Below are 9,569 nucleotides of genomic sequence, written 5' to 3' on the forward strand. Positions count from 1 at the left end.
CTGGGTGTATAACATTTTGCCGGTCAGCAGATAACATGCAAATAGTTCGATTTCTACAGGGTATATGCAGTGAAAGCTTTTCTAACGAACTGCTACCTGTGGCATACATAAGAATATGAAAATATGTTTATATTATTTGTTTAACAGACAGACTTGTCCGCTTAAGGGAGCTTTCACTGTACACACCCATACATATGTTATGTGCTTGATATCGGCTTATCGCCTGTGGGTTATCAGACAATATTGTGCCATAGAGACAAGCATACAACCGTAAACATAGACAAACCTGAGGCACAGGGTAGGCGCTGGCCTGCTACCTGGAGATGTTTAGCTATGTGAGCGGTGGTAAACAATTAGTCATGCACTGAGCTTATCGGTTAGCCGTATCGTATGTGTTCTACATTCCGCTAAATATCTAATATTATTTTTATCACTTAGTTTGAGCCATGTCGAAGCCAGCCCTATACTATGCGACACTGAGTCCGCCATCGCGCGCCGTCTTGCTCACGGCCAAGGCGATTGGTCTTGAACTTGAACTGCGGTAAGTGCAAGATCCCCCTTCTCCCTTTCCCTACCGCTTACAATGCATTTAGCCAATTAACAAATACTTTTTTCGCAGGCCAATTAACCTACTGAAAGGTGAACATTTGACGCCAGAGTTTCTGAAATTGAATCCACAGCACACTATTCCCACATTGATCGATGGCGATGTCACCATCATAGATTCGCATGCCATATGCTCCTATCTGGTTGAGAAATACGGCAAGGGACACGAGTCCCTGTACCCCAAGGACTTGGTGCAGCGCGCCAATGTGGATGCACGCCTACATTTAGATTCGGGTCATCTGTTTGCCCGTTTACGTTTTCTCTATGAGCCTGTGCTCTATTATGGCTCCACAGACTGTTCCATCGATAAGATAGCGTACGTGCAAAAGTGCTATGAGATACTGGAGGGCTTCCTCAAGGATCAGACATACCTATGCGGCAATGAGGTGACCATTGCTGACTTTTGCTGTGTGGCCACCGTGACATCCGGCAATGATGTGGCGCCCATTGATGAGTTCAAGTTTCCCAAGGTGCATGCCTGGCTGAAGGCTCTGGCTGAGCTGCCCTATTACAAGGAGGTCAACGTGGAAGGTGCCGAGGAGCTGAAGGCACTCTTCAAAGCCAAACTGGCCGAGAATCGCGCCAAGTAGTAGCAGTAACATTTATGCAATATATATGTGTAAACACCAGCGGGCGTTGCCTGGCGCCTGGCTCATATTTCCCGCCAGTTGGAAAATAAAATTTTAAGTTTTTACAAAATCTGTCGGGTAAACAAAGTCAAATCATGACATCAATCATGAATGATATACGTGCCCGTAATAGTCCCGTACGAATCACGGCAATCGATTGGCATTCTAAAAAATCTACTTTAATTTCTAAAATTTAACAAAAATCATCAAGGGGCCTTCCCATTTCTTATTCGGTGTTGTGGTGTTAAACACAAAGTTAGGTTTTACAAAAAATTCAATGATTTCCATTCAACTTTATTATATGAATACACATACAATAAGGTCCTATTATATTATGTCTTTATTACATACAATGCACATACACTTTTATCCCTTATTATATTATATCGTGTTATTACATAGAATTTACATGCTACAATATTGTAATTATATCTTACATTACATTTAGCAACAATATTCTTAAAGGTACATAACGGAAACGGAAGTCGCCCTGGGATAGACCGAAACGGCATAAAAGGCAGATCGGTGCTTGGTTTTTGAGATACGGCTTTTGCGAATTTAAATAGGGTTCGGTTTCTTTCGTTCTATATGCTTAAGCAGATCGCGTTGTACATATTCATGGGTATGTACGTATTTAGACGGGAAAGTGAGTAAAATACATGTGATGCTTTCGAACATATTCTACATATATAAAATATAAATATAAAGAACTGGTATCACGGAACCAAAGTATTATAAGCTATATCTACAGAATGAAAAATACAAATTCGTTAGAAATATCCATCAACACCGTTGAGCCGTCGGAGAAACAGCAACAGTTTGTCTCCCCACTCGAGAGCCACCTTTTTATTGAGCACGGCAGGCTGAGAAGATGGTGGGGGCGCGGGCAAGCAACGTGTACGCCAGAGGCGCTTGTGAGGAATGAAAAGTCAATGAACGGCACTTCAGCTGCCTACGATGCGTATAAAATATATAAATGGGTAAACAGGCTATCACGACGCACGCTCATGCACAAACAGCACTCTATTACATAAAGTGTGTCTGTGACTGTGTGCCTTGTCTCTCAGTTCCTAATCTCGACGCAACAAGAAACGCTTGATGCTCTCCGGCAGCGGCAGCCGCGCAATGGCGCCAGTTGCGATGTGCTCCAGTATAACATTGCGACAAGCACTTTGCAAGGACAGAACTGAAAATGGATGTTTAAATAAGGCTAAATTAAATTACGTATGAAATCCGATTACTTACTGCCCTCCAACTGTATGATGCGTATTTGCTTGGTTGTGCCATAAACATCAATAACAACATATAAAGGTGACCTATTTAGTGGTATATCCTTGGTGACTGGTCCCCTGTCCACGCCATTGATAATAAAGTGCAATTCGCCCTGGGATGCGTCAGTCTCCGTGGGCACATACATAATGCCAATGCGCGAGCCTCTGTCGGTGAGCAGTATATCGGAGTTGCCATTGTCCATCGAGGGTCGCAACAGCCGCTTGGGCAGTAAACCACGCGGCGTACGTACATGCGTTGCATCGCCCAGTAAATTACCTGTGGAATGGAAGCGATGGTTAATTCAGGTTCGTTTTGGTGGCCACACTGGATGCACTTACGCTGTGGCGGCTCATTTGGAATGAGCTCCACGTTTTCGCCGGTTTGCTCCTGACGTTGATTCATCTCGAATTTTGAGATCGGATATATCCAGCTGTTGCCCAAATTGGCCAAGTCGGGCAGTGCAAAGTGAGGTAATCCCTCGCTGCGCATGCCGATGACATTCGGTGTCAGCTCCGTAAGACCCAGTCGCATGTGGCCCGACCAGCCGCGTTCAATTTTTTCAATCTCTACTAGAAATATTTCGCCGGGCGCCTGAAACATAAAACAAATGTAATAAATCAATTAACATATTTGGTTCGTCCAAGTGCCGCCTGGCCGCAATGCACACACATACATCCGCATAGATACATATTGGATTGAGTGCGATTTGTGCTTACCAACGGTCGCTCGGAGAATGTGAGTGCATCGGCGAAGCTGGTGCGCCGAAAGGCGACTGTGGCATCGTCATCTAAGCGTATGTTAGAGCCGTGGTATGGATGAAACCGAAAGAGCTGACGTTCCCACACACCAGCACCAGTTGTTGCGAGTTTTGCATCATTCATTATTGCTGCGGCATCGATCTGTTCTCGGTCCGCCTCGTTGTTGCCGGCAAAGTCGGCTAGATGCGGCGCCTGGTGGTTGTCATCAACGGCATCCATGTTTTGTAGTATTATTTATTTCTACCATATGTATTTTTTTTTTATTTGTGTAAATTTTTAGTTGATCAGAGGTTGACGTCCGACAGTGTTGAGAAACGTCAAACTGCTGCTGCTGCTAGTGTTGACAAACGCACACTTTTCTTTTGACGTAACAGCGCACAGCTGATTGCAGCAGCAGGCGAGAGCAGCAAAGAAAAAGGTAAATTATCAAAAAACCGTGCAACCTGATAGAAAATGTGCATTTTAATAAATACCCACAGATGCGCATACCGGGAGCTCTATATGCGGCACGTGGCCGTGCGCCACAAAACGAAAAGGAGGTGCCATTTCAGGAGATATTGCCACTGCGGCTAAAAAACACAGTCAGTGGCAAGGCCGATTCCGGCTCCGATGTGGCATGCCTGCAGGAGATGGGCGTGCTGTTTGCCTGCCTGAAGGACAACGAGTTTGTGGAGAAGTATTGTAACAAGGAAATCAATCAGTTCCAGAAATGTTACAAGTTCTACATGGATCGCAAATTCGAGGCGAAAAAGACCGTCAACCAGGGCATCGTGCAGCCCGGCAATAATCTAAACTACAAACAGCTGAACAAATACATGAGACGCTTCCCGAATCCTCAGTAGCAGCAGCTAATGCTTTGATCGCCATTACAATATATGTTCAAATATTTACAAAGTCTTTCAAATTGTTATTTTTTCTTAATAGACAACATCCGCATCACCCAGTCCCGCCGACGATTGGCTCACAGGCGAAGGCTGGCTGAGCACAAAGTCCGACATATTTCGCAGATTGTGGAACTGTGTATGCTGCTGCTGCTGCTCGTATAGCTCCGACATGAGCGCCTGCTTCTCACAGGCCAGCAGCTCGGCATCATTGGAGGCGTACGGCTTAAAGTTGAAGTGCTGCAGGGACTTGCGGGGCAGCGCCAGATTAATGTGCAGTGGATAACCGCCATGATCCCAGGTGTCTGTCAGCAGGGCCAAGCTGCGGTTGGCTTCCAGGACGCGAGCACGTTGATAGTTGAGTCTCTCCTGCTGCAGCTCAGACCATTGCTCCTGGTTAGATGTCGTATATATATATATATATATGAAGTGTTATAGATATATATTGTAGTTTTGGCACTTACAAATCGCGTTCCCAGACGTCCAAAGTACTTGATCTGCTCCTGCACATTGAGCACCTGCTGCATATAGAAATCTCGTGCCTTCTCTACGCCATCCAGGCCAAACAGCAGCAGCTCCCGCTGCTCCTCCAGGTGCTTCAGTCGCTTCAGCATATTATAGTCTATTCCGTGCTGCAATGTGTGCCGACGGGATTCGCGTCGCTTGTTATTGGACTTCTTGGGCGGCAGCGCCAGCGTCAGGCCGCCCAGTGCATAATCCGTTGCCGATGTGGATGAGGAGCCGCCATCAGCGGAGCCGCGATGCTCGAATTGCTCGCGTGCAGTCTTCAAACTCTTCTGCTTGGCGCATGCCTCCGCCGCACGCTGCTCGCTGTGCATCAGACTCAGCTGCCAGTTCTGCAACGCGTTGCGTATGTCCGCCTTGGCCAGTGGCGGACCAGTTGTCGATTGACGCGGCGGCTTTGGCGGCGGCGCTGGCGTACCATAGTCCTCGTCATGCTCCAGTTCGGGACTCATCGGTGGCGGCGTGCTAAGCGTCAGCTGTGACCGCGGACGTACCTTGGCCGTGGGCGCACCGCTGTCCATGGCCAGGCCCAGCAGCTGTGGCGCCGATGGCGGACGCGGCGGCTTGATCAGCTTGTCATGCGTCTGTGACTGCTGCTGGTTGCGCAACAAGCACAGCTTCAGGCCAGCACAGAAGCGCTCAAAGGATAGCAGCCCGCTGGGCGGCGTTACGCGACGCAGCGAATCCAGCACGCCCTGCGGCAGTCCTTTGGAGCCGTCGTCCTGCCAGCCCTTCTCAATGTCCGCATAGCGTACATAGCCGCTGTGCTTATCATCCAGAATGTCGAAGAGCTTCTTCATGGACAGCACAAACTGTTTGGGCAGCGCGTCCAGCGAGCTGAGGCTGCCCGTCTGGCTGCCATTGGACAGCATCTTCCTAAAAATCAACAATAATAATAACCAAATGGAAAGTCGTGCATAAATTGAATATATATCAAAGATTTCGCCCACGCTAACATTTGCGCTCAATGCATAATTTTGAATAAGCATTTGCATAACGAAAGACTTAGGCAACGAACTTTGCAGCTAATGAGCCAACACAAAGATGTGAAAGATGAGCTTTAGCTTTGTTGATAAACAAACAATTTTCAACAATTTCTGCCAAATTACTCACTTGCTGCGGAAACTGGAAACTGGAAAAACAAACTGCAAGCTGCGAGATTCTGTGAGGCCGTTTGTCAAGGCTTTGTTTGCCTGCCTGCCTGCTTGCCTTGGCTTGCACAATTTTGTTGTTGTGGCTATGTAATGCAGTTCGGTTTTCTGCTTGAGGAGCGCGCGGCACCACATCCAAACCCAACCGACTGGTTGGGAAGACTGCAGAGCCGTGCGGCGCTCACGCATGCGCAACTGGTTGAGCGGCTGGCGGGACAGGTTTTCGGTCTTAGTTTGGCATATACACACACACACACACACGCACACACACATACAGCATACCAACATAGTAGAACGCGTGCCTAGCTGTAGCTGTGGCTGAATCCCAGCAGGCAGAAATCACAGTGGTGCAATTATAGCAGAAACATTTATTAGTAGAAATTCAATGCGCTTGGTACTCAGTCAAGGATAGCTAATTGCTTACTTTATATATATATATGTATACATATTATTCATGTATTTGTCTTGCAAGAAATGCAAACTCTGCGCAGTCCACGCTCGGATCACTAGAATGAGCATTTCATGCCACACGCTCGTGCCTCGCTCTATATATGCTAAGAGTTACGTTTAACTAGGAGCCTACAAATCGGCGACGGACTTTCGGCGCACATATTTGGCAAAGTAGTCGGGACGCCAGCACTTGCAGGAGCCGGGTATCAAGAACCAATCGTAGTAGAGCCGCACCTGGAAGCAGCCCAGCTCATCGTGTCCGTCGCAGTGCGCATCTTGTGGCGCATTCGCAGCGCCCGCCGTTTGTGCAGCCGTGCTGCCATCGGAGGCGTTGGCCACGCCTGCGCGCTTCTGCAGATACTGTTGATAGGCCTGGAAGTCCTGCACCGAAGGCGCCGGCGTGGTCGTGCTGCTGCTGGGCACCGTGTCCTCGGCATTCGGATAGAAAATTTCCGCGACCAGCAGGCTAACCCAGCGCGGCGACGATAGACAGCCGCCGTCCAGGTAATGGCAACGCGCCTGGATGCAGCGCGTCACCTCCACGGTCTGCGTGAAATAGCCCTCGTAGGGTATCTGCACCACATAACGCCAGGCGCCCTGATAGTTTTTGGCAAACACGGGCGTGGCATACTCCACCTTGGCCGGACAGGGCGTCGGCGGTCCCTCATAGCGTATGGGTCCCACCTCCTCGCGACGCTCCGCTGTCTGGGCAGCGGACACAGCAGGACTGGTGTCGCCCTGAATGGCGCGGTACAGCGTGCAAAATCTGTAAACGAAATCAAGGCAGAAGCTCGTTAAGCCGCAAGAGCTGGAGCTTGGAACTCTGGTGAGGACTTACACGCCACCGCCATCGCAGAATTTGCGTGGCTTGCGCTCCTCGGCGGCGCGTCGCTGCTGCTGCTGCTTATTCTCCTGCTGCTGCTCTTCATCCAGGGCGGGATCAAAGTAGCTGTACTCATTGGACTCAACGCCATCCGGAAGGCTGCGTGTGACGCGTGCAGCATAATGCCGATCGATATTGTTGTTGTCCAGCTGATCGACCGGCTCGTCGCGTATAATTTGCGTTACCTTGGGCAGCGTATCGTCCGCCTTCAGCACGGGCAGCGTCTTCGATAGAAACTTTAAGGTCTGATTGCGTATCAGTTCGCTGAGGCAAGAAACATTTGAGCAATTGAGCTGGAGCTGGTCAGGTTTGCACTTACAAGGGATACGGCTCGCCCAGGACATTCTGCCCAAGCGGATTCCTGGGTATTTGACCCTTATTCAAATCGCCGCAAATGTTGTGCACAGACACCGCCGACTTCCTGCCTGTGGCCACATCCTTGCAGTCCGCATTAATGAACGTATATGGAGGTGGACGCACGCGTGGCGGCACCGCATTCGGCGACTCCACGAACGCATAGTAGCCCTCCGGCGGCTCCTCGCCGTAATCTGCTGGCGACGCCTGGGACGGCGACTGCGGCAGCTGCCCCCTCGACAGTTGGGCGAGCAGCAAAAAGCTGAGTATTTTCTTGAAAACAATGAAAAATGCAAAACAAGTTTATTTATAACAATTTAGCTTAATGGACACGAAGAACGCGAGAGCATAAGTCAAATTAATTGCCATCTGAATGGATAGCTTTGTCAGCTTTGGAATCTGGCATTGGCCATGCTCCGATGCGGGCACAATGACGCGCTCTCAGTTGGCGAAAGCGCGAAAGTTGTTCCGCCAGCATCAAAATAAACAAACCCAAACTACAACAACAACAGCAACAACAACAACAACAAAGAATGGCACTGACCAAGCGTCTTACTTTTGCATCTTAATCTCATTTGTTAGGTACTTGAGGAAGACGAAAAACTTTCCCTGAAATTCTGTCAGTTTTTTTTTCCTTCTACTTTGAATGAAATCAAAAGTTTACAGAATGTCTTACAGAGTTCAAGCGTGTGCTGGGGGCGGCGGATTTATTCGGGTCAAGTGACTTTTCCTACCAATTGGGCCAACACATTTGAATTTTCTCAGAACCCATGCTGGGAGAGTCACAGCCATGGCTCAGCAATTTTGTATGGGATGCGGGTGCTCGGTTTTAGTGCTTTGCATCTCGTTTCGTGACATGATTCACAGCCACAATTCGGCATTCCGAAGTGCCGAAAATTGGGTCAGACGCGGCTTTTGCTGTTGTTCTTTTTTCTCATACTTTGGTTTTTATTTATTCTAATGAGCAACGCGTTGTGCTCGTTGTTGTTATTGTCTGAAACTCGTTCTGTGTGTTTTTTTTTTTCCAAAAGCCCTTTGGAATGGTTGCCTTTTGTCAACGACATCTGCCTTGACTAATTGCAGCTCCCAGTGCTCGACCTGGCTTTGTGTGCAACTGCTGTAACTGTCCAAGATTTTACTGCTGTTTCTGCACAAGTTAATGACTATATTTAAAGGCTGACTTTAAAGCAAAGCACCGCTGGTCAACGGGGCCAGAATTTGTCGCTAGCTTGTGCCTGTGTATGTGTGCTATTAAATTGTTCTAAATACGTTTTAGCTAACGGGAAAGTTGCTCTATGCCAGGCTTAAATCACACACGTCGAGTGTGTGCGTGTGTGTTTGCGTGTGTGCGGCTAGAGCCAATTGGCCCGTCACTTTAATTCATTAGCATGTCTATATATATACGCTGCTCCAGAATTTAGTCTAACCGTAAATTCTTGCCTGGTCGCAAGTGCAAAACAAAAGACTTAGGCAACGAACTTGCTTTGAGCTAACCTTTTGAAACATTGTTGCAGTACTTACCACAAGTAAACGATAATCCATGTTCGAAGTGGCCTACGTTAATAGTCTTTTATTAACTTGCTCAGCAAAAGCGACTCTCACACAAGAATTTTGCTTTTCCTTTTTCCTAGATATTTTCGTGCGCAACACAGAACTCGACGCGGCAAGTGCAACAACTGAACTGAGGCTCTGCATGCGCAGGCAGCAGACATTGAACCTCTGGCTGTGAACTTGGTCAACAACTAGAGGCAGAGAGAGAGAGAGCGAGCGAGAGATTGGGAGAGTCGAGTGGCCACAGAAAGTGTAAAGAAAGCTTTGCTTCAGAATTCTGCAGAAGTCAATTTAAGACAACTTTCGACAAAGTTGACAGTGGCAGGAACTGAGGCATGCTTTTGGGAGGCTCCGGAATACGCATGTAGCACATATTCAGGCGCAAGATAAATATTAAATCTATCACTTTCTTACTGCCCAAAAGATATGGCTGCATTAACAGATATGTAGGGCAAGTTACTTAGTATTAGTATTTCATATATCATTCCATCTTTCAACTGTGTTCCATA

At 47.9% G+C, this 9,569-nt stretch overlaps 5 protein-coding genes across 5 annotated transcripts; 2 read left to right on the forward strand and 3 right to left on the reverse strand.

The window, feature by feature from the left end:
• Nucleotides 1-438: 438 nt before the first annotated feature.
• On the reverse strand, nucleotides 439-3,484 carry LOC6626236 (neuralized-like protein 2). The gene is made up of 4 exons (XM_002048824.4): nucleotides 3,224-3,484; nucleotides 2,846-3,098; nucleotides 2,481-2,783; nucleotides 439-2,421 (listed from the first exon to the last, which is right to left on the reverse strand). The coding sequence occupies exons 1-4, from the start codon at nucleotides 3,482-3,484 to the stop codon at nucleotides 2,306-2,308; spliced, it is 933 nt and encodes a 310-aa protein (XP_002048860.1). The 3' UTR covers nucleotides 439-2,305.
• Nucleotides 445-1,305, forward strand: GstE12 (Glutathione S transferase E12). The gene is made up of 2 exons (XM_002048825.4): nucleotides 445-541; nucleotides 620-1,305. The coding sequence occupies exons 1-2, from the start codon at nucleotides 447-449 to the stop codon at nucleotides 1,194-1,196; spliced, it is 672 nt and encodes a 223-aa protein (XP_002048861.1). The 5' UTR covers nucleotides 445-446; the 3' UTR covers nucleotides 1,197-1,305.
• Nucleotides 3,485-3,546: 62 nt separating the features above from the next.
• Nucleotides 3,547-4,162, forward strand: LOC6626235 (small ribosomal subunit protein mS37). Its single transcript, XM_002048823.4, has 2 exons — nucleotides 3,547-3,683; nucleotides 3,745-4,162. The coding sequence occupies exon 2, from the start codon at nucleotides 3,745-3,747 to the stop codon at nucleotides 4,105-4,107; it is 363 nt and encodes a 120-aa protein (XP_002048859.1). The 5' UTR covers nucleotides 3,547-3,683; the 3' UTR covers nucleotides 4,108-4,162.
• Nucleotides 4,163-4,182: 20 nt separating this feature from the next.
• On the reverse strand, nucleotides 4,183-6,019 carry LOC6626234 (suppressor APC domain-containing protein 2). Its single transcript, XM_002048822.4, has 3 exons — nucleotides 5,785-6,019; nucleotides 4,611-5,547; nucleotides 4,183-4,539 (listed from the first exon to the last, which is right to left on the reverse strand). The coding sequence occupies exons 1-3, from the start codon at nucleotides 6,009-6,011 to the stop codon at nucleotides 4,183-4,185; spliced, it is 1,521 nt and encodes a 506-aa protein (XP_002048858.3). The 5' UTR covers nucleotides 6,012-6,019.
• A 153-nt stretch (nucleotides 6,020-6,172) lies between these two features.
• Nucleotides 6,173-9,198, reverse strand: spz6 (Spaetzle domain-containing protein 6). Its single transcript, XM_002048821.4, has 4 exons — nucleotides 9,031-9,198; nucleotides 7,475-7,782; nucleotides 7,111-7,419; nucleotides 6,173-7,038 (listed from the first exon to the last, which is right to left on the reverse strand). The coding sequence occupies exons 1-4, from the start codon at nucleotides 9,049-9,051 to the stop codon at nucleotides 6,402-6,404; spliced, it is 1,275 nt and encodes a 424-aa protein (XP_002048857.1). The 5' UTR covers nucleotides 9,052-9,198; the 3' UTR covers nucleotides 6,173-6,401.
• Between the last annotated feature and the right edge of the window lie 371 nt (nucleotides 9,199-9,569).

Source organism: Drosophila virilis, chromosome 5 (genome assembly GCF_030788295.1).
Source record: "Drosophila virilis strain 15010-1051.87 chromosome 5, Dvir_AGI_RSII-ME, whole genome shotgun sequence".
Taxonomy (NCBI): domain Eukaryota; kingdom Metazoa; phylum Arthropoda; class Insecta; order Diptera; family Drosophilidae; genus Drosophila; species Drosophila virilis.

What these genes read in the sequence shown, in the direction of transcription:
- GstE12 (XM_002048825.4), top strand. Translation starts at nt 447, where the DNA reads ATGTCGAAGCCAGCCCTATACTATGCGACACTGAGTCCGCCATCGCGC. An exon ending in GGTCTTGAACTTGAACTGCG is followed by an intron (nt 542 to 619) that starts GTAAGTGCAAGA and finishes CTTTTTTCGCAG; the next exon opens with GCCAATTAACCTACTGAAAG.
- LOC6626236 (XM_002048824.4), bottom strand. Translation starts at nt 3,484, where the DNA reads ATGGATGCCGTTGATGACAACCACCAGGCGCCGCATCTAGCCGACTTT. An exon ending in CATTCTCCGAGCGACCGTTG is followed by an intron (nt 3,099 to 3,223) that starts GTAAGCACAAAT and finishes TTTATGTTTCAG; the next exon opens with GCGCCCGGCGAAATATTTCT. An exon ending in TCCAAATGAGCCGCCACAGC is followed by an intron (nt 2,784 to 2,845) that starts GTAAGTGCATCC and finishes TCCATTCCACAG; the next exon opens with GTAATTTACTGGGCGATGCA.
- LOC6626235 (XM_002048823.4), top strand. Translation starts at nt 3,745, where the DNA reads ATGCGCATACCGGGAGCTCTATATGCGGCACGTGGCCGTGCGCCACAA.
- LOC6626234 (XM_002048822.4), bottom strand. Translation starts at nt 6,011, where the DNA reads ATGCGTGAGCGCCGCACGGCTCTGCAGTCTTCCCAACCAGTCGGTTGG. An exon ending in GTTTCCAGTTTCCGCAGCAA is followed by an intron (nt 5,548 to 5,784) that starts GTGAGTAATTTG and finishes GTTGATTTTTAG; the next exon opens with GAAGATGCTGTCCAATGGCA. An exon ending in GACGTCTGGGAACGCGATTT is followed by an intron (nt 4,540 to 4,610) that starts GTAAGTGCCAAA and finishes ACATCTAACCAG; the next exon opens with GAGCAATGGTCTGAGCTGCA.
- spz6 (XM_002048821.4), bottom strand. Translation starts at nt 9,051, where the DNA reads ATGGATTATCGTTTACTTGTG. An exon ending in TGGATTATCGTTTACTTGTG is followed by an intron (nt 7,783 to 9,030) that starts GTAAGTACTGCA and finishes ATTGTTTTCAAG; the next exon opens with AAAATACTCAGCTTTTTGCT. An exon ending in CTGGGCGAGCCGTATCCCTT is followed by an intron (nt 7,420 to 7,474) that starts GTAAGTGCAAAC and finishes TTCTTGCCTCAG; the next exon opens with CGAACTGATACGCAATCAGA.